Source organism: Pyrus communis, chromosome 15 (genome assembly GCF_041283825.1).
Source record: "Pyrus communis isolate YQ-2024b chromosome 15, ASM4128382v1, whole genome shotgun sequence".
Taxonomy (NCBI): Eukaryota; Viridiplantae; Streptophyta; class Magnoliopsida; order Rosales; family Rosaceae; genus Pyrus; species Pyrus communis.
This window is the reverse complement of record NC_142579.1, coordinates 28,503,726-28,524,943: the sequence shown is the minus strand read 5'-3', so window position 1 is coordinate 28,524,943 and position 21,218 is coordinate 28,503,726. Positions and strand designations below refer to the sequence as shown.

The following is a 21,218-nucleotide window of genomic DNA, read 5'->3' as shown; positions in this document are numbered from 1 at the left end:
TGAGCACGTTTATCAACACTTAATAAACCAATCATCAACTTCCATGTTGGCTCAACGATGGATTTTCAAGCACACTGGATGTGGCTCGACGTTGCCAACTATGCTTTTTGTTCGACTTTTGGCAAAAACGCCATGTCTACGAGGAGAAAAGATTACCTTCATCAAGATTTCGGGATATGTAATCGACAAGGACAAGTTGAGAAACGGCGCATGCAACTCGTTGCCTCGGCCTCCAGAAACGCCATCTACAAACTGACCTTATGTGACATCTATGTGGCGTCAAATACTGTGATTGCCGTGGGGGGCGTTTACAAATACGGATTATCAGTTGCCGAGCTCATCGTGAACGCCTGTATCATCCAGGGATTTAACCCCGTATTCATTATAAACAGCTATGGTAAATATTAAGGGCCTTCCAGAAGGGGCTGTACCGTGGGTTGACTTTGATCCTTTCTTTTCCAAACTTCCAAATGGGGAATTGGTTGAGTACCAAGACAAATTCGAGACGTCTCCGTTGGAGGAAGAGTTAATATTAGATGTTGTCAAGCCGAATCGTGAACAAGTGCAGCAGGAGATGAAGGTTCCTCTGCACATATGTGCGCCGGCAAGTCTCGAAAAAAGAAAACCAAGAGAAAAAGATGATGATGATGCAGCATTTCCTGAGACAAGTTTGAAGAGAATCCGTTCGGATTGATCATCGGCTTCAATTAAATAGCGAGGATTGCTTGAGGAAAGATGATGAAGCTTGTAATTTGTCAACTTCACCTGCACTTGATATGATCACTTAATGTATTTCACTGTCATTCGTACTATCTCAATCCGGCTTGGTCTGTGTTTGTCTTATTTTTTCTTTGTTTGAAGCGTAAGTAGTTGCCCTAGCACATAGGCGCATGCATACCCCATGCAGACTTTGACATCGAGAAGAAATGCATTGTTGTATTTGGACGGTGGCGATTTTCGCCATGACACGATTAGTGAACCAGGGAATTTCGTGCCAACTCGTTTAAAGGAGTAGTTTTTTGTTTCGTGATTTCGTATTTTTACAGAATGGTTCTATGTAATTACAGATATTCACTCAAATTGTTACGACCCATAAGAGAGTGGAATCCTTTTCGTGTTAGATTATTAAGAACAAGTGAAGCAAAGTTGACTTGAATTGATTAATGGGGTAAAAACCCAGATTCAAACATTTCCAATGGGAATCGAAAATCAAAAGTAAAGAAAAAAGAAGTTAAAGATCCCTTGTAAATCATAATATATCCAAAATCCGCATTCGACGGAGGAAAAAACTTCACCCAAAAGCCCAACCACTGCCTCCGCCTCTTTATTTACTTGGGAAAACGTTCTCTTTCACTCCTCCACAGCAAGAGGAACAGACGCCGCCAGCTTGCTGTACTTGAGGGCGTAAAACATCTCCAGATAGCGGCGGCTCTCCAGGCGATCAAGGTTTGAAACATGCTTCCAGAAGCCATAAACTCCCGTGAGGGTCAGGAGCCTCTGAGAGTAGATTTGCCATGTGTACCTAAACAAAAACAGAGCAAACATGTAAGATAACTTACAAGGCAAGCAATATAATTTACCGTGAAAAAAGGGACTTGATTTTGCTTACTTCTCATAAATGCGCTGCAAGCCGCCTTGAGAAATCTTGTCCCAGTGGCTAGGATCTGCCATGCTCTTCTCAAAGAAATCAACAAGGATCTCAGCAGCTTGATCGCCGTGATATGGATCAATGTGGTAGCCAGATTTCCCATGCACTATAATTTCAGCCGGGCCACCCTTGCAAGTGGCAAATGTGGGCAGTCCACAAGTCATGGCCTCAACGACAGTCAAGCCGAAAGCTTCATACACAGCAGGCTGCACAAAGGCTCCCTTGGTGTCACAAATGTAGCGGTAAAGTTCACCATTCCTGACACGGTTCATCTGGGAAGAAATCCATCTGAACTGCCCGTTCAGCTTGTAGGTGTCGATAAGCTCATACATCTTCTTCATCTCATCCTTCTCCTCATTGTCCTTGGACTCCTTGCGGCGATCACCAGCAACTACAACCAGGTTAACCAACTCTCTGAGCTTGGCATTCTTACCATACCACTCGACAAGCCCAGTGATGTTCTTCACGCGGTCCAGCCTTGCCATTGTGAAGATGATTGGCTTGTTTCTGTCCTTCAACACACATCTGTTCGAATAACAAATATAAAACCCATTAGTACATATTTGAACGGAAGATGAAATGAGCAAAACATAACCGCGGCAAAAAAATGATGCGGAAACTTACAAGTGTTCCTTATTTTCGACTTGGCTGTAAAGGAGCTCTTCGATTTCAGGGTGGAAGTTAGTCAGCCTCTTTTCTTTCTCAGTGTAAGGGAAGTAGACGCTCATGTCAGCTCCTGGTGAAACAATGTTGAACTTGGGATCGAAGACATCAATACCATGAACAACACGGTAGAGCCCAGGAAGAGTAAAAGCAGTGTGGCTCTCATACTGACCAACAGTTTCTTTGCTGCAAACATTCATAGAACACACATTTAGGATCCAAAAGATGTGACGGTTGAATGTACGAAAAAATCTAACGCCAGGTGATATTATTACCTTCCAGCAATCTCTTGATAGGTACTGGTGATGATGAAATCAGTGTGGTTCATGGCGATAAGATCAGCTGTAAATTGGCATGAGAAGTGATAACTGTCATCCAATTTCTTCCAGTAAAGGTCAGAATCAGGGTATTTTGACTTCTCGAGAGCATGAGCAATGGTGCACTGCAGGACCAACAAAAACCGAACAATGAATTTAGCGACTAAGATGCAAAAGTTATCAAATCGGAATCACAATTCACAAACCTGTGTAACACCCAATTTGAGTGCCATCAATGAGGCCACAATGTTGCCATCACTGTAGTTTCCGATGATGAGATCAGGCTTGCCATGCATTTCCTTGGAAAGTTCCTTGATCGCATCCTAATAACACAAAAATCGGTATGCATTAAAACCAAATACAAGCAAAAATTGGAATATGTCAGTGAAGGAAAAAAAATATGGAAACTGATATATATATTAACAGAGAAATTCACCTCAGCGTATGTCTCTAGGTAGGGCCAGACTTCGAATCTTGAAATCCATCTGCGGACAATGGCTCCTTTCTCATCTCGGAATGGAACACGAAGAATATCTGAATGCTCAGTCCCGTATACTTTCTCAAGTCGATCACCACATGTGGTTCCAACGGCATCAGGAAGAAGCCTTGTGAGCTGTGTTTAAAACATAATCAAAGCATCAGAATGGAGAGCATAAAATAAAATCACCAAACAACAAAAATTTCGGAGCCACAAAATTTCAGATAAACTCACAATGATAATGCGGGGTATGATATCCAGTCCCTGTTGCTTAACACGCTTGAGCATCTCAGCCTCCAATGCGCGAACTTGATCCAAGATATAGACAACCTGGCCACCGGTGTCAGGGTACCCCAAGACATTGTCTTGGGCGAAATAGCCGTGGGGGGAGAGGATCACAACATTAAAGACCATGGGGATTTGGTCAAGGAATTTCTCAAGAGTGCAAGGATCGGGTGCCTCAAGAAGGTCCAACAGAAGTTGCATCATTTCGAGCACACGCCCAGCAGTGTCACCCCAACCCCTTTCCAAGCCAATGGCTTGCAACTTCGGCTCGAACTCCTTGTACGGAGTTTCCGGGGCAATTGCAGATAGGAAATCCTCTGCCTTCCTCAGAACATGTTGCAGCTCATTCACATCGTTAATTTTGTTATTCAGCATCAGGTTCTGCACGAAAATGCCGATCAAATTAAATACAGAGATCAGCAAAGCTGCACAAGAGTACTAATATCATTCACAATCAAAGATGGTAAAGTTGAAAATGAGAGGAAATCATACCCTGCCCTCGTAGCAGTGAACACGGAGAAACTTGAGCAGCGGGTGCAGGCTCTCCTTGTCATGGAAGAGCTTTGCAGAAAGGTGGCGGTTGAGGAACTCAACGCCGTTTCCAATGGACTTGGAAAGAGTTGGGCGGGGGAAGGAGGCGTTGAATGGCTCGAAGTCCAACTCGAGCACAAAGTTACCGTTGGCACTGCAATTGAAACCAACACAAATTATTAACATCACAGACAGAGTTACAAACGGGTTTTATTCTACAATGCGATATTCTAAACTACTCTAATGAGTCTAATCTACGAACTCCAGCACAAGTAACAAACAATTAAGAACCAAATCGAAACTTTGGAAATCAAAATATAAAAAGACCCAAAATCTACCTTCCATCAACAAGTTCCTCCTTGAATTGCAAGTACTCAGCCACACGTAACTCCTCGACAACGAGGGCATGGACATTTACACGAATGTACTCCCAAACACCAGGCCTTGGGCGGACAGCAAGCGCCACCCATGGGGGCAGAACAATTACCTCCTACATTACACAAAACATCCACAAATCGTTCAGAAAACTCCTAAAAAAACACAGAAACAAATGATGTGTAATCGAAAATGTTTACCTGGGTGTTCTTCAAAACTTCACCAAAAGCCCCATCCAACAGCTTCCGCCTGTTCGTTTCAGGAATCTCTTCGAACTCGGCAAGAAGCTGATGGGGTTGCAGAAACCCTTTCCCCTTTTTCTCAATCCTAAAACCCCAAAAACCCTTTTAGTGATCAAACCAAACAACAACCTCAACAAATACAAAAGACAACAACTTTTTGCATGTTTTGAAACATTAGACAAAAACCCATTCGTGATCACGACGTAGTAGTACCTTGAAAGAAGGGCCAGAATCTCATTGCGGTGAGCAGAAAGGGTTTCGTCCAGCCTCTCCCGGAGACTCTGAACGCGGGTCAGCACACGTTCCGCCATCGACAGCAGCTTGGAAAATCAGACAACCTTAAAAGCTGCAAGAAAAAGCAAAACTGTAACCATAACAAGTCATCCAGAAAAAGTCAACAAATCAAACCTTAAATAAGACTAAAATCATGTAAATAATAATATTACTATTAATATTCTGGAAGACACAGATTTTATTTTTTAAAACTAAACCACCACCATCCAACAACGACTGTACAAAAGGTTCATCTAAGATTTGCAACCATAAATAGTGCTAAAGAATAATGGAAAAAGGATTTGCAGAGTATTCTCTAGAAGCAAAAGCACTGATATTTTTAATAATTAGAGCCCCGGAAACATTTAAGAGTTCAAACCCCATCATTAAATAAATTAATAATCCAGGCTTATCGTAATTAAGGGCTCTTAACAAGGATATTTATGGGGCATTAGTCAAAGTTGATAAGACCAACCAGATGAAAAATTAAAAAACCATATTTTCCTTTTGCTTGTTGGAGTAGAAAACCCAACACATCAAAAGATAAGAACAGATTTTTATATCTTGAACAAAAATAAAAATAAAAACAGGGATCTACACGAAAACAGAGCAAAAACCCATAAAACAAAATCTAAACCCAAAATTAAGAAGCCATTGATCCATGCGAAAATGTAACAAAAATCCGAGAAAAAACATCATTCGGCCTAAGAGAAACCACCCAAGAACAAGAAAAATAGATAAAGTAAAAAATGGCGAAATGAAAAGGAGTACCTAGAGAAAGATCGGTGGGAGAAGGAAGATGATTTGATGAACACAGATGGAGGGGAGTTTTATAGTGAGGGGAGCGCGAAAAAATATGGTAAGAAACAGACTTGGACAAAAGTCCATTTCACTTTTGACCCTTCGTCTTAATTTCTTGCGAAAAGTAAACAAAAACAGTGGTAATTTTGTAAAAATATCCACATTGGAATCGGATATGATGAGATGTTTCACTGCAAAGTATTGTAAATGTGGAAGGAAATAAGGGGCAAAAAGCATTTGTGCTATCTTTAATTTTTAATATTAGTATGCTAGAATTTAATTTAATGCATGGACGTGCTCTTCAAGAATTTGCCTTTACCGTGGGCCTTGCTGTCCAAGAAAAAATCCGATTGGATTTTTATTTGTTTACTTTTATGGCACGAAAATTTGGAAAAATTGCAGGGAAAGAGGGCTTATGTTAGAGAAAATTTTCAATGTGCTGCCAATACGATCCTATATATTAAGTATTATAATGTAATTTATTTAAAAAAATCCAAGTTTTCACTAGTTCATGATTACATTTATGTATCAGGCTGTATTTATAAGACACTAAAAAATCTATCATAATGTTAGGCATGGAATGGGGTCTAATTGTAGTTGGTGATGATTCAAAAGTTGGACTTTTTTAATACGTCTAGAACTTTGTAGGTGTTCTCTATAAAATTTGATGATGATAAAACCCTGAAATTTTGTTGCCCATCTCTTCGATTTGTGGGTTTGATGTAATCCACTTTTTAGAATTGGACAAATTTATGTGCATAATATTAATATATTTCTTTGTAATATGCACCAATGTCCGGTGTGGAAAAAAGTTTAGAAAAGAGATTATTTCGGATCTCTGCTCTTAAAGCTCAGAGATCAAGTGATCCGGATATTTGAAATTTGATTTAATAGCTAAAAACAGAGAAATTAGTAAAAACTTTTAAAAGTTAGAATAATTTTTGACCGTTTGATCAAATTTTAAATGTCCTGATCACTTGATTCCTGAGCTTTTGAGGAAGAGATCAGAAGAGGATCTCTTTCCGAAAGTTTATGCTTTATAGTACCATGTAGTAGGAGACACAATACAGGTTTTTAACATGCCATCCACAATAGATAAGATGTTTGAGGAATATTCCCAACTTATCATATTGTATAATATATAGACTGCGACTGCAACTAGTAGGAGCAATCATCGGAGCGAAAACAATGCGACAAAAAATTCTTGAAATGCGACTAGTAAAACTTTCTATCATTACCTTAAAATGTACGGAGAATTACCGCCAACGAATGCTCTTGACCAGAAGAGTAACGAATCGACGAACAAATTGAATGAACGAAGAACTTCAATATACAGAAACACAGAGAACGACAGAAATGAAGAGAGGATGAATAAGAATGGGATGGAGAAGAAGGAAAGCTAGAACGGCCCTTTATATACATGGAGGATGGAGCAAGGGAAAGAGAAAGATGACATGTCATGTGACTCATCGTCTTCCTTGGTGCGATTGGTGGGTAATGCTGCTAATTGAATTGATTATTCATTGAAAATTATTTTTGCTCATCATTCTCAAGTGATAGTTACGTTCGTCATTCTATTTGTCATCATTAAATGAGTTTAAATTTCGATAACTATGTAGTTGATGGATGCAAATTTCAAGAATTAAAATCGTTCGACAATAACAAATAGGATGGTAAATATTAATAAACTTGATGTATCAGATCGTGTTTCCGCCATACCGATGGTAAGAAAAACTAAAACCACTGGTTACACATTTCCTGTGGTTTCATTGTTGTTTTCACAAAACCGCTTTACTTTTTTCTGGTCTGACCCTAAGTTTTTTTTGTTTTTTTTACTCATTTTCCTCACCCACTTTCTCCTTCAACTCCCCCTTTTTCTATTCATTTTGTATAGTTTGTAGGCTCTTTTCCCATCATATATTATTGTCTCAGTTCCTTCTGAAACCTATAATTTTAATTAATCAAATGCAACTTGTTCTTATGTAATATTTAAAATTAACATGTGCATGCATGCTCTTATCCATTAACTAGCCTGGTTTTTTATGAATCCTGTCTTCTTTGACTCGACGCTAAACGGTGGTATTGAGTATTTGACCTAACAAAATGAAGCTAAACGGAAGTAGCTGGTACAGGCTACTTCGAGTTTGTCTTTGGTAGTTCAACAAATCAAGTAATTTGATTTTTAAATAATTTTCACTGTTCGATTATTTAGAGCCAATCTTTACTGCGCATATGTTGAACTACTTAATCCTGGGCTATTGAAAAAGAAAAATGAGCTAAAACATGTAGTTTTTATGAAGTTTCATTTTTGTTTTTGTATTTTAAATTGCATCGAATTTGATTTTTATCGTTAATTTGAGTTGATTATTTATGATAACGTACATTTTACATGCTGCACAGGTGATATTTTGTAAACTTAACGATGCTTATGAACTAGAGTCGTTTATCAAAATTTCAGACCAAATTTCATGCAATTGAAAAAACATCGAGGAAGAGTGGAACGTTGTCCAAGTACAGGGAAAATTGGACGGTAAAAAGGGCAAAGCTGTCATTTTCATTAAGCTACTTTAATCAATTACTTGTCAAATTATAAAAAGCTGAGAAAACATGGAATATTGGCTGAGCTGAGCTTTGTGGGCGAAAGTCACAGCGCACCAGCTGCGTTACGGGGCGGAGACACATCACCGCTTTGAAATCTTCATTTTTTTATCGTGACGTGGCGATTCCTGATGGGACAAAAGAACGAGCGCACAGTGTAGGGGCCAACAGAGAATCTCATTTCCGCAATGAGAGGCCACAACTCGAGGGCGTCAGCGAGGTAGCGAGTTCGAATCTGTTGCATCAGGGCGGCCAGGATTGTGGTACTCTGTGGTCTTGAGGCGATACGTTTCCTGCGGGGCCCACGCGTACCTATAAATTGGCGAGGTCCATGAGCATGTCACTGCAAACAACCAATAACTTTCCTTTATTTATATAATTACACGTAATATATTTTTTCCTGTTTTAGGCATATAAAATTTAGAAGTCTCTCAAATTTTTTTACATCTGATGAGGCAAACATTACCGACTTTATTATACAAATAGTAGAATAATATAGCGTACCACCAAGCACGTCGGACATGTTGAAAAATCTTTTTATATTTAATGTCTAATATGGCAAATACCACCGACGTCGTCGGTTTTTAACGTAAATCTGTGTTGCCTCGTTGGTGAGTAATTATATAGTTGGAATGAAACTGATAGTCTAACACGAGGAAGAGCACATTGGTTCGAAACCCATTGGCAGTTTTAGTGGTTTTTAGGACGCTGTTTTTGAGTGAGTACACTGTAAAACTCGTGTTCTATGGTTAAAGTTGAATAGTAGGGGGTTTTCAATTTTCGAGGATTCAATTTGTGTACAATGCATTCAATTGGAGTGTCCTTGTTTGGCATGGTAGGAAGTTACCGTTTGACCAATGAATTGAAAAGCGTTTTCATAGCATCTGCTCAGAAATGTAACGGTAGCGCAATTCCAGTTGTTGAATATTTGTTGAAATTACGTTACGCGTTATACTATATTGTACTTGTATAGTATCACATTTTATTCATTGATCACGAGAGTTTTGTTGTTTTCATTTTTGACAACTAGTGGTTATGAAGATTAAACATAACTAGTTTCTTATGATCTTGAAAAGAAACAAATTCTGCAAACTACAATATAACACACATGCATCTGTGAGATTGTATCCTATATCATAGTCTTCACAGAAGAATTTCTCCATATTTTGGGACCAACCGTTTCAATATAGTTTGGTACCATTCTAATTTTGCCAACAAGTTGTTTTTTGTTGCCATTACAGAATTGTCATCAAGGACGTTTTCCTACTCGATGGCAACTTTTTATTTGTTGCTACACTTAGGCTGCTACAAAATGTAAGTTTCTCTATTTGAAGTGTATGGTTCTATCAAAATCCTAGTTGGAATATAGTCGTGCATGGCTAACAAGCTCAAAAAGTGCATTGCATGTGTACGTGAGTGTATATGCAAAAATATTTTTGTTCGTCACTCTAAGGTTATGGTCATACTCGTCATTCTATTGATTATCGTTGGATGTAATGTATTGCATGGGATAGATTTTCAATGTGCCAGGAATACGATCCGATACACTAAATGTTATAATATAATCGGTTCATTTTCAAGTTTCCAACCAATTATATTATGACACTTGTGTACTGGGCCATATTTCTGACACTGAAAAAATATGTCCCACTTTAAGGCTATGAGCAAATATGCACTCATGTATAAGCCATGGCATCATATGTTTCCTTACGGCTCACGTCAATTTTAATTTGCAATTTTTGTTCTCTTTTACTCATCAAGTAATTATTCACATCAAATATTGCAAGGAAATTGGAAATCGATTTGCAAATCATCACATTAAAAGCAAAATGGAATATTGGGCTATCACAAAATGGAATTAGGCACTTCAAGGTAACTATGTTTGTGGTCCGTTGTGAAGTTTCTTAATTAAGAGTAATGAAGAAGATCAACAAGTTTTCTACTACCATTGGAAAGAAGCTAGTAGAGGTAGCTTGAAAATTAAAGGCACTTAGAATTCCCAATTTGAAAATTTATGTTCTAAACACGCCATTTCATTTGTGATTGAACCGAATTATACCTATGATGACACATAGTAGTTAACTGTTAGATTTGATGTATGAATTATTTGCTTTTGTCACTGTATGTTAAAACTGGAGCATATCCAACTCAAATCCACCGTCATTTACAAGTTAAGATTATCTTTTCGGAAGGAACAGTTTATACGTTGAGAGTACTACACCTAAAAATTGGTGAAGGGTTCATGCCTCTTTTGTGGTGGCCACAGAAAAGGGCTACAGTTAATTTTGTTGGTGAAGCAGATCAAAGGCTACATTTTGTTCTGTTTAAATGGGTAATAGATTGATGTTGCATTATAACTCACTACATGCTAGCTTAGAATTGAAGGAAAGATTTACAACTTGAGAAAGAAATTTGACCTATCTATTATCAACTAGGATATATAATTATGTCACCAACCTGCAATCCCCGTTCAACCCTTTTATTAACACAGAATAATTGAGTTTCCTTTGAGACGTGTGTTTTGTGAGTAATTGCACTTGAAAATTCGCTCAACGCGTGCTTTGTTCTTAACAAGTGAGTGTGTCATGAGAATTCTGATCCCTCATTACTGAAAACAAACCCTTCAACCCATTGCAGTACACACACACACACACACACACACACATATGTGATCAAATTACTAAATGAATCGTGAAGCACCGATCTTAAGTTACTTTTTTCTATTACTTAAAGGCCACGTTAATGATAAGATAGAACATGTTCTTCCTTTTTGTTTGGTGGAAATAGTCGAACTGAACACATAGACTATTTACCTAACTGAATCATTTTTAGTGTTAATTAAGATCCAAAGTGGCTGGACCCTTTTTCACTCCTAACTATTGAAGTAGTGGGGCGTAGAAAATTGGAAAACGATCGTCCAAGCGAATTAGGTTTTTGCATGCAGTCCTTGTCAAATAGGGTTAGTGAGATCGATGCAGCATGTACGTGTTTGTTGATTGGCAAGCACATATTTCAGAAAAAAAAACTCCACATTCAGCAAAGTCTACTCATTTTATTTGTCTAGTCAAATTGATCACTGAGAATGTGGCTTGTAAACCTCTACTCTGTCTCGGTGAAATTTTTATACAGTATCAGAGCAGACTGCTTGTCTGTGAACTATGAAAGCACTCGACACTTGTGCACTAAAAGGTTTTGAAATAGAAACTTATGTGCTTCGTAAATAAGAACAATCAATATAATTACCTGTACACCAAAAGAGAAAAACGAAGAATCCTTAAGGGCGATTTCAAGCCAATAAGGCTTTCGGTTTTGCAGGAGAAGGAGGGACGTCTATTGTACGCAATCTTACTCTTGTTTTTAAAAGAGGTTGTTTCCACGACTCGAACCTTTGAACTTTTGATCACAAAAAATCAACATTTCTATTGCGACAAGGCTCGCCCTCAGAAAACGAAAAATCCTTATTCCCAAAATTTGACTAGTGTCACAATCCTTTAAATCTTATCCGAGTTTGTAGAGAATTGGCGTTTAGCTTGCACATTGGTCGGCTTGGATCTAAAGTTTAATGGAACTATTAATTACATACTGATTTTTTTTTTTGAAGCACAAAGATATTGGATTGGAGTTTGTACTCTTTGAATTTTCCTTGCACATTGGTTGGCTTGGATTTAAAGTTTACCTTGAGATTTGACATTTGTGACTTCTAAACATTTGCTAAGCCTTTTTCTTTTGTTCGCTTGGTTTATTGCGACTCGATAATTATTCAAAGCACCCTCCCGTCTAAAAGTGTTTACATTTTCCAATTTTTTTTCATAATGAATTGTCAATAATTAAATATCAAACTCGTCATATATAGGAGTTAAATTTCAAATCTTCCACTTACAAGTAAAAGAGACTATAATTAGACAAATGCTAACGTATATTGATCACATGCCTTTTAATTTTATGTGTTAAACTGGCTCACCCAACTTACCAGTCATTGAAATGCAGATTACACCACCCAACAAATCAATTATCTTAGATGGTAAACAATGACGACATTGGAGATTTAGTAGTGCGGAAAATTGTGATGATTTACGGCACATGTAGTGCTTACTTTGAAAACTGTGTGTAGAGGAAAGCTACCAAAATGTTGAGAATTATACATTTTTTTTCCTAAAAATCGAATCGAAACCGTTTGAAACCGCACCAAACGAAACGAAACAGTGTCATCTCCAATTCAAGGGCTCAGAAGAAGCTAAATGGTGTCATAAGTTAGCAATCTACTAAAGCTTTGACTCTTCTTTATTTGCGGGCCTATTTTTATTTTGGGCTTCGTTGTTGGGTTCGGCTCGGTAGCTAATATTCCAGCTCTGCCCCGTGTCTTCGAGCTCCACGCCCTGACATTAATCGCCCCGTTTCCGTTTGAAAACTCAGAACGTGACTACTGCACGGGTGACACGTGTCCGTAACTGACGTGGGTCCTAACCCCCGTCCTCCCTGCTTGCCAACACCCGGGCGCCAGAAATTCAAAAATTAGGAAACAAATCTTTTATGTTCTCACTTCAGGTGCGCCTAAGCGGACGGAAAAGTTAACCGAAATTAAATAACGCAAGCACTCACGCCTGAAATAGCCGTTACTACTTCCATCTCCGTCTCTCTCTCTCTCTCTCTCTCTCTCTCTCTCTCTCTACAGCATTGCAGTTCTTCACTGGCACTCTCAAACCTCCAAGAACTCCAGTTTTACAGTAAGCATTTCTCTCTCTCTATTTCTCTGTTTCCCATGATTGCAGTGCTTTTGGATTCATGAAGTTTTAGTGCATAAATCGGCGATTTCTTTAAATATTTCTGTTTTTTTTTTTTTTTTTAAAGTAGTTTTAATTTTTCAGGTTAAATTTGTTGAGAGCCAAAAATATCAAGAATTTGAAACGAGTCTGACAGTTTTTTTTTTTTTTTTGTTGATTTAGGTTATTAAGATTTGAACTTGATTTCTTTATACTAATAATTCGTGAAGCTAGGGTTTCGTTTGCTCCAATTTGTTTCTGTTAAATTTTGCAATCCAAGAAAAGCAGTCTCTTTGTCACCATTAGGAAATCTCTGGATTGTTGAAGAACGAAAATGGGATTTGATTTACCATCAACTTACTGCACTATTGAATTTGTTATGATCGGTGATGATTCCGATTGATTTTGCTTCTGTGGTTCATAGAGTGGAGGTTAGCAAGTGAAGATGATGCCGGGGACACCAGCAACACCGTCTACTAAGGTGCGGAGGACTCCGTGCTCCACTCCGGGCGGTTCTAAAGTCAGTGAGGAGAAAATTTTAGTTACAGTTCGTTTGAGGCCACTAAACCGCAGAGAGCAGGCGTTGTATGATCTTATAGCTTGGGACTGCTTGGATGAGCACACTATCGTATTCAAGAACCCGAATCATGAGCGGCCCTCAAACCCCTACACCTTTGGTATGCATTATATGAAAACTTTCGTATTCTTCCTGTGCTTTCGCTAGTCTTGTTGTGTTCACTGCTGAAATTTGTCAACCGCGCAGAGGTTTGGATGTACGAAAATATTTTGATCTACAATATTGTAGTTTTAGGAAAGTACGTTCCTTTTTGTTTTCTTCAGAGGGCAGTTTCTGGGCAGACTTGTTTTTACTCAAGTAAATTCTTGTTGTGATTTAAATACAATAGATAAGGTTTTTGGCACGATGTGCTCAACTCAGAAGGTTTATGAAGAAGGAGCCAAGGATGTTGCTTTATCTGCACTTACAGGAATGAACGGTAATTGAACATTAAGCTGGTAACCTGTACTTTTATATACATTTTATGTTGTGCCAAATGGAAGTTTTCCGATTGTAAGTTTCCTACCTTTTCTTTTGACAGCAACAATTTTTGCGTATGGACAAACTAGTAGTGGTAAGACATTTACCATGAGAGGAATCACCGAAAATGCAGTGAGGGACATCTTCGAACACATCAAGAATGTAAGTCATAGTTCATACTATGATCTTTTATATAGCTTTTGGAATCCTCTTGTTATTGCTGTAACCATTTTGTACTTATGCCCTTGTTGCTTTCTTTTTGATCTCGTAGACGCCAGAAAGGGAGTTTGTTCTGAAATTTTCTGCCTTGGAGATATATAATGAAACTGTTGTTGACCTCCTGAAACGCAAATCAGGCTCGCTTCGGCTTTTGGATGACTCCGAGGTATACAAAAGAAACTTTCATGATGGAGATCAAATGGATTCATTTTCATGTTAACATTTCATGCCCTTTCTGAATGTAGAAAGGGACCATCGTGGACAAGCCACAGGAAGAAATTGTTCAGAATGGCGAACATTTGAGGCACTTAATTGGAATTTGTGAAGGTAATCTGTTAATTTAAGTTCATTGCAAATTGTAAGCTGTTTGGCCAAAACTTGAGGTGATTTTGTTGAATTGATGCTTTACAATTGTTGTTCCAATGAACAAATGTGTTGTTAACTATCCGATTGTAGTCGTCTTTCCTAAGCTACTGACATTACCTTCTTATCATCCGGTGAAAATATTTTCCCATTTGAAAATTGGTGGCCAAATGTAAAAACCTTTCTGCATAGAGTAAGATGATCCTTGTACCATATTTTCTATTTTGCATGAATGATCTAACTGTAAAGTTGTCTTTGCAGCTCAGAGGCAAGTGGGAGAAACTTCTCTAAATGACAAAAGCTCAAGATCGCATCAGATAATCAGGCTGGTATACTGTAATAATGAATTTTTCGTATTTAGAGTTTATGTTATGTTTTTCACTGGAAATGCTTGAGGATGGAATTACCAATTCGTTTAATTTTCTTCAGACCATAGAAAGCAGCCTCCGGGAGAGTTCAGGGTCCATGAAAGCTTTTGGAGCCAGTTTGGTATGTTTATCCTCATTCAGGTGTTTGGTAGCAAACAACAACGAAATTTTTATCAATAGAATTACTAGAATTCTGAAAATCTGCAGAACCTTGTGGACCTTGCTGGAAGTGAACGCGCCTCCCAAACGAATGCAGATGGTACAAGATTGAAGGAAGGTAGTCATATTAACCGTAGCTTGTTGACACTCACAACTGTTATCAGGAAGCTAAGGTAAAGCTATTGCAAAATGTTGATGACTTAGAGCATCCGCAGCTTTTGCTCCTTTAGTTTTGTGCTATATGTACAAGTTCAACTTATCCTATCCTGCCTTTTGATTTGGTGGTAACAAAAACCTTGAAACTTGTTGTACTCATCTGTGAGCATGGAAGTCCATGCTCAGCAGTGGTATCTAAAAAAGAAAAGTACGTTTTTGGGATAAATGCGGAGAATTCCTGTGTTTTAATTTGTTGAACATGTAAGTGCATGCAAGCTATCTAACAAATTTTTCTTTCACAGCGGTGGAAAAAGAAGTGGTCACATACCATACAGGGATTCAAAACTTACACGATTACTGCAGTCGTCACTTGGGGGAAATGCTCGGACAGCTATTATATGTACCATAAGCCCAGCTTTAAGTCATGTAGAGCAAACAAGGAACACACTCTCATTCGCAACTAGTGCCAAGGAAGTCACGAACAGTGCGAAAATAAACATGGTACAAGAATTAACTGCAATTCTGTCTCTGAATTGTGTAATTGTAATATTAATTTCTTGCCAATTAGTTAAAGTTTTAAAAATAAAACTAGTCTAACTTCGTGTACATAATTTGCAGAAGGAAGTAGCCAGACTTGAAGCAGAGTTACGAAGTCCAAAGCCTTCTTATTTGAGGTCTATACTAGAAGAAAAGGACTTGAAAATCCAACAGGTACGGTGCTTGGAAATACAATATTTTTTTCTGTTGGTCAAATACTAAATACTATCGTCAAACTTACTCATTGGCGTAAATTGAAAATAATGTCATTCTACCTATGTGCTGGCTCTAAACTGTGAAGAAACTTCCTTTGACAGATGGAAAGGGAAATGGAAGAGCTAAAGCGAGAAAGAGACCTCGCACAATCACTACTTGAATCAGAACGCAAAGCAAAGAAAGTGCAGAAGGTACTATTGTTGTTTGTATATGTTAATGATTTCTATGAATCTGGATTAATGTAATTGTTGACATATAAAAGTTCCAGGGGTCGGAACAATGTGGACCTTCTGGTCAAGTCGCTAGGTGTCTTTCTTTTCCTGGAGAGAATGAAATAGTTCCTTCTCATAGTAGAGATACTCCAGTAACTCCACGGTCCCAAACCAGAGGTGCAAACCGAAGAAAGGCTATGGTAAGGAGATCAGTTACTTCTACAGATCCATCCATGCTTGTGAATGAAATTCGAAAGCTTGAGCAAAGACAGAAGCAGCTTGGTGATGAGGCAAATCGAGCACTTGAAGTACTGCATAAGGAAGTAGCCTCGCATCAGCTCGGAAATAAAGAAACTGCTGAAACTATAGCAAAGCTTCTGTCTGAAATAAAGGAAATACAAGCTGTTAGATCCATTTCAGAAGAATCTGTGACCGGAGATGGGGCCAACCTGAAAGATGAGATCAGTCGTTGGCAAACCCAGGCAGAAGATATTAAATCTTTAGAAAGGAAGCTTGAGAATGTTCAGAAATCGATAGACCAGCTGGTTATTTCATTTTCAAATAGTGAGGAAATTCCAGAATGCAAGGCCCCGTCAAAAAAGAAGAAGATTCTTCCTTTCAACTTGAGCAATAGTCCAAACATGCAGCACCTAATTCGCTCCCCTTGCTCACCTCTGAACCCTTCTCGTAGGGTGATGGAATATGAGACTGAAAACAAGGTTCCTGAGAACAACGATGCTATGCCTAGTGATGAAACCGCGGCTGGGAGATATAAAGTTACTCCACCAAAGAGTGACGAAAATGGTACCCGTAAGTCATCCAAAGAGGGAAGTCCTGGTGTGCAGTATTCAAACACAGTTAATGTAAAGAAAATGGAGAGGATGTTCAAGAATGCTGCCGAGGAGAATATACGGAGCATTAAATCTTATGTGACTGAGTTAAAAGAACGGGTGACGAAGCTTTCATACCAAAAGCACCTTCTGTTGTGCCAGGTAAGATACATTTCCCATGTTCTTCAATTTCAAGAGTACTAGTGATGCTTTGTTCGAAATTATATTATACATTATATATGGCTTCAGGTTATTGCATTGGAGAAAGATCAAGACGCTGTGATCGATGAGATGGATAATATAGATGAATCTCTTCCTGGGACATGGGAGTTGACTTTTGAGGAGGATAGGAAGGAAATCATCATGCTGTGGCACCTGTGCCATGTCTCGATCATACACCGCACCCAGTTTTATCTGTTATTCAAGGGAGAACCTTCTGACCAGATCTACATGGAAGTCGAACTCAGAAGATTGCAATGGTTGGAGCAACACTTCTCGGATCTTGGAAATGCAAGCCCCGCGCTTTTAGGCGATGAACCAGCAGGCTCCGTTGCAGCAAGGTAAATCCATCAAAGTGTTCTTAGTATTCTAATTAGACTGATCAAGTATTTGAAGTAATCTGCTGAAATATTTGATATTTAATGACTTGCAGCATCAAGGCTCTCAAGCAAGAGAGGGAGTATTTAGCTAAGAGGGTGAGTTCTAAACTGACAGCGGACGAGAGAGAAATATTGTATGCGAAATGGGAGATTCCGCCCGGAGGGAAACAGAGGAGGCTGCAGCTGGTGAACAAGTTGTGGACAGACCCCCATAACATGCAAAACGTGCAGGAAAGCGCTGAAATTGTTGCGAAGCTGGTGGGCTTCTGTGAATCGGGTGAGCACATTAGCAAGGAGATGTTTGAACTCAACTTTGCGCACCCGTCTGATAAGAAGACGTGGATGGGGTGGAACTTGATATCAAATCTTTTGAACCTGTAAACAAGTAGTGAAGTGGTTTCTGTTCACTGTTGCAATGAAGGTTGTGTTGTACAAAAGTTTGTCACCGCAAGGAATTGCGATGTATGTATTGCTTTGATGCGATGAATACAATAACCACCGCCAAGTCTTATCCGACTAAGTGGGGTCTGTTGTATGAATCCTAGAATGCCACTGCACTCGTTTTTGTGCTAAGTTTTCTGTTAGCTTCAAGTATTACATATCTTTTCTTATAGTCTCTTTCAAAGTCTTCGTATACCCCTTTTGTCTTGAGTCTCTGTCTCATAGTCGCATTATCTAACCGAGCATCTGTAGGTATTCAACAAACCATCTTAACCGATTTTCTCTTATCTTATATTCAATTGTGGTCACTTCTACTTTAACTCGGATATCCTCGTTTTTAATCCTATTCTTTCTTTTGTGCCATACACTTCCAACGAAGCATTCTCATCTTTATTACACTTTTTTTTTCAAGTGTTGCTTTTTGACCACCTAACATTCCGTACCATAAAGCATTGTTGACCTTATTGTTATCCTATAAAATTTTCTCTTGAGCCCTCTCTAGCTTGTATTCTATGATTGAGATCTCCATCTAATTCTCCTTCATTTTGCAAGATAGATCCAAGATAATAATGAAAACGTTCACTCTTAATTTCCAACACTTCCCGCCAAAGGTTAAGCTTCGCATTTATTCTCTCCTGCGTTTCATCTATCAACACTATAGCATCTGCGAAAAGTATACACTTCTTGCCAAAGGTTAAACTTCGCATTTACTTTGATGAAATGAATGTAAAGGTTTATTTTAGTAGAATTTTATATGTCACTTGAACTCATGGGCTTGAACACATGACTTGAGGCGTAAATATAAGGGTGGTACTATCTACACGCTTATTTTTATCTCTCACACTCGTACTATCAAATTGAATGATTGATGAAGATCGATGAACAAAAATTAACAAAGGTATTTGAAAAGTAAAAATAGGTATGTGAATAACACTGCCCAAATATGAACGTGTTTTAACAATCTTGCGCTATTTTGGGAGGTAAAAGAGAAATAATCTTGTAACCATTCTTGTTTAAATACCATTTTGAACATTCCAATCTGCTGTATACATACATTGGATTGACTATTAATCAACCCTTTTTAAAAAAAAAAAAATATTTTTATTTATATTTTTTCTTATGGATTTTAAATGTCAATTTCTTTAATAATACTTTTTTTATCTTTCAAATATCCATTTGGAAACGGAAAAGTCTTGGCTGCTGAAGAATTTAGTAGTAGGTCCTGCTTACAACCAATTCCGGCTGGATACGTGTAAATCAAAACTTGGACATGTGTTCAGCCGGAATTGATTGTAAGCAGGACCTGCTGCTAAATTCTTCAGCAGCCAAGTCCAATTCTTTGGAAACAACCAAATCCTCAAAATTACATTGTTTTAGGCTTGATTGTAGCAATGATCCTTAAACTTTATCCCTAATTTTGATCTTTAAACTCTCACATTAATTTCTTTAATCCTTAAACTTAATAATGATTTCGGGTATAAATATAAACGCTCTTCAACCGTCTTGCAGTATTTGGGATGTAAAACTTCAACCCTCTTTTGCGTTTAAATAGTTTGTAATTCCTTTTTGAACATTCCAATCAGATAAAAAGGCTTTTTTTTTTTCCCAGATATCCATTTAGAAACAACCAATTCCTCACATTTACAATTTTTTAAATACAGGAGGGTATCCCTCACACTAAGGCTATCTCCAACCGAAGGGTCCAGAGGGCTGAAAATAGCCTGAAAATAGTCTCCAACCAAGGGCCAGGCCAAAGGGTTCGTGGGCCCTAATTGGACAAAAAAGGGCTAAAGGGTCAATCGGCCAGCCCAAACTAGCCAGCCAGCCAGCCTCGAGTCGGGCTGAAATTCAAATTGCAGCTAGCCGTTATTCTTTTTTAATATTTTTTACAAAATTTGTTTTAAAAATTGTAATTTTTTTTTTTATCCCCCATAACTTCCTAAACCATTAAACATTAATAACATTAAGTAACATTAAACAACATTAAATAATATTAAACAACATTAAATAACATTAAACAACATAAAAATAAAACATTTAACAACATGAAACTTAAACGTTGGAATTTGGAATTGGATGAGGACCACCAGTTGGAATCCGAAGAGGATCCAAAGTTGGAATTTATTGCAAACTTGAATTGAAAGAGATTGAATTGAAATAGATTGAATTCAAAGGTGTGTGAATTATAGTCCAATATCCACCCTATTTATAGCCCAAAAAAATCCAATGGCTAGCTGACGTCACTTAGCCATTGGATTTGAATTTAAGTTGTAGTTTTTAAATAATAAATTATGTTTGGCCCTATGGCCCTCAGTTGAAGATGGTAAGAAATATGACCCTGCACTGTTCATTAAAATATTAATTTCTTGGAGGGCCAGAGAGCTAAAACGAGCCCTCTGGCCAGCCTACGGTTCTTTTCTTCCTCGACAAAGTCATTTTGCTCCGCCATAAATTGTAATGAGGTCACAATTTCCTATTGAAAGGCGTAATCATCATTTGCCTTGCCATTTTCCTTCAATTTTCGGGCCTTGTTTCATATCATAGCCCTAGGTATGGAACCTTCACCCGAAGACGGATTTTCTACCCTTGTTTCTTGAATGGTAGAAGATCCATATTCATCCCTAACTGCATTTGAGGCTGCATTTCCGAACACTGGCATAAGACCAACTCTTTCTTGAGGTGGATCTTCAAATAACACCCACCCTTTACAAATTTCCCAACAACTGTGATGATTAAAGGGTTTCGAGTTGTCCTCCATATACAATTCCTCCACTTGGCGTACCTAGAAAATATAATTAGAAAAATTAAAGGACATTAATTTATGAAATTAAATGTAATATAATTAAATATTTAAAATAACTTGTGAAAACACTTACTTCGTCGTAGTAATTGGCTCCGCTTTCATGTTTGCTTTTGGCCTTTAACACTGCTTGATGCCATTTATTCAAATTTGGATGAAGATGTTTTTTCCATCTTGAAGAACAACCTTCGTGGTTTCGAGAATTTGGTGGAGTGGTACATTCGTAGAACTCATAGTACTTTTTGAACGTACGAGTCCAAACACATTCACTTGTTTGAGAACTCCCCTCACACTATCTTCCGAGACCCATC

The 21,218-nt window shown here is 38.1% G+C and overlaps 2 protein-coding genes across 5 annotated transcripts; one reads left to right on the top strand and one right to left on the bottom strand.

Annotated features, from left to right (window-relative positions):
- Window positions 1–1,136: 1,136 nt before the first annotated feature.
- On the bottom strand, window positions 1,137–7,084 carry LOC137734092 (sucrose synthase). Of its 3 annotated transcripts, none has more exons than XM_068473371.2 (12): window positions 6,852–7,084; window positions 4,753–4,885; window positions 4,498–4,624; window positions 4,261–4,412; window positions 3,884–4,076; window positions 3,341–3,772; window positions 3,065–3,241; window positions 2,835–2,951; window positions 2,587–2,753; window positions 2,273–2,497; window positions 1,610–2,173; window positions 1,137–1,522 (listed from the first exon to the last, which is right to left on the bottom strand). In XM_068473371.2, the coding sequence occupies exons 2-12, from the start codon at window positions 4,848–4,850 to the stop codon at window positions 1,351–1,353; spliced, it is 2,424 nt and encodes an 807-aa protein (XP_068329472.2). In that variant the 5' UTR covers window positions 4,851–4,885; window positions 6,852–7,084; the 3' UTR covers window positions 1,137–1,350. The 3 variants fall into 3 exon arrangements, with proteins under 3 accessions (XP_068329472.2, XP_068329489.2, XP_068329481.2); XM_068473388.2 differs by lacking the exon at window positions 6,852–7,084 and adding an exon at window positions 5,584–6,473; XM_068473380.2 differs by lacking the exon at window positions 6,852–7,084 and adding an exon at window positions 4,986–5,197.
- Window positions 7,085–12,703: 5,619 nt separating this feature from the next.
- On the top strand, window positions 12,704–18,282 carry TES (ATP binding microtubule motor family protein). 2 transcript variants are annotated; one of them, XM_068457336.2, is made up of 15 exons: window positions 12,704–12,935; window positions 13,396–13,648; window positions 13,877–13,966; window positions 14,069–14,169; window positions 14,279–14,392; window positions 14,472–14,553; window positions 14,851–14,918; window positions 15,019–15,078; window positions 15,165–15,289; window positions 15,575–15,773; window positions 15,891–15,983; window positions 16,127–16,216; window positions 16,294–17,229; window positions 17,317–17,627; window positions 17,720–18,282. In XM_068457336.2, the coding sequence occupies exons 2-15, from the start codon at window positions 13,417–13,419 to the stop codon at window positions 18,045–18,047; spliced, it is 2,829 nt and encodes a 942-aa protein (XP_068313437.2). In that variant the 5' UTR covers window positions 12,704–12,935; window positions 13,396–13,416; the 3' UTR covers window positions 18,048–18,282. The 2 variants fall into 2 exon arrangements, with proteins under 2 accessions (XP_068313437.2, XP_088542030.1); XM_088685904.1 differs by having other exon boundaries at window positions 12,726–12,935; window positions 16,288–17,229.
- Window positions 18,283–21,218: the final 2,936 nt, after the last annotated feature.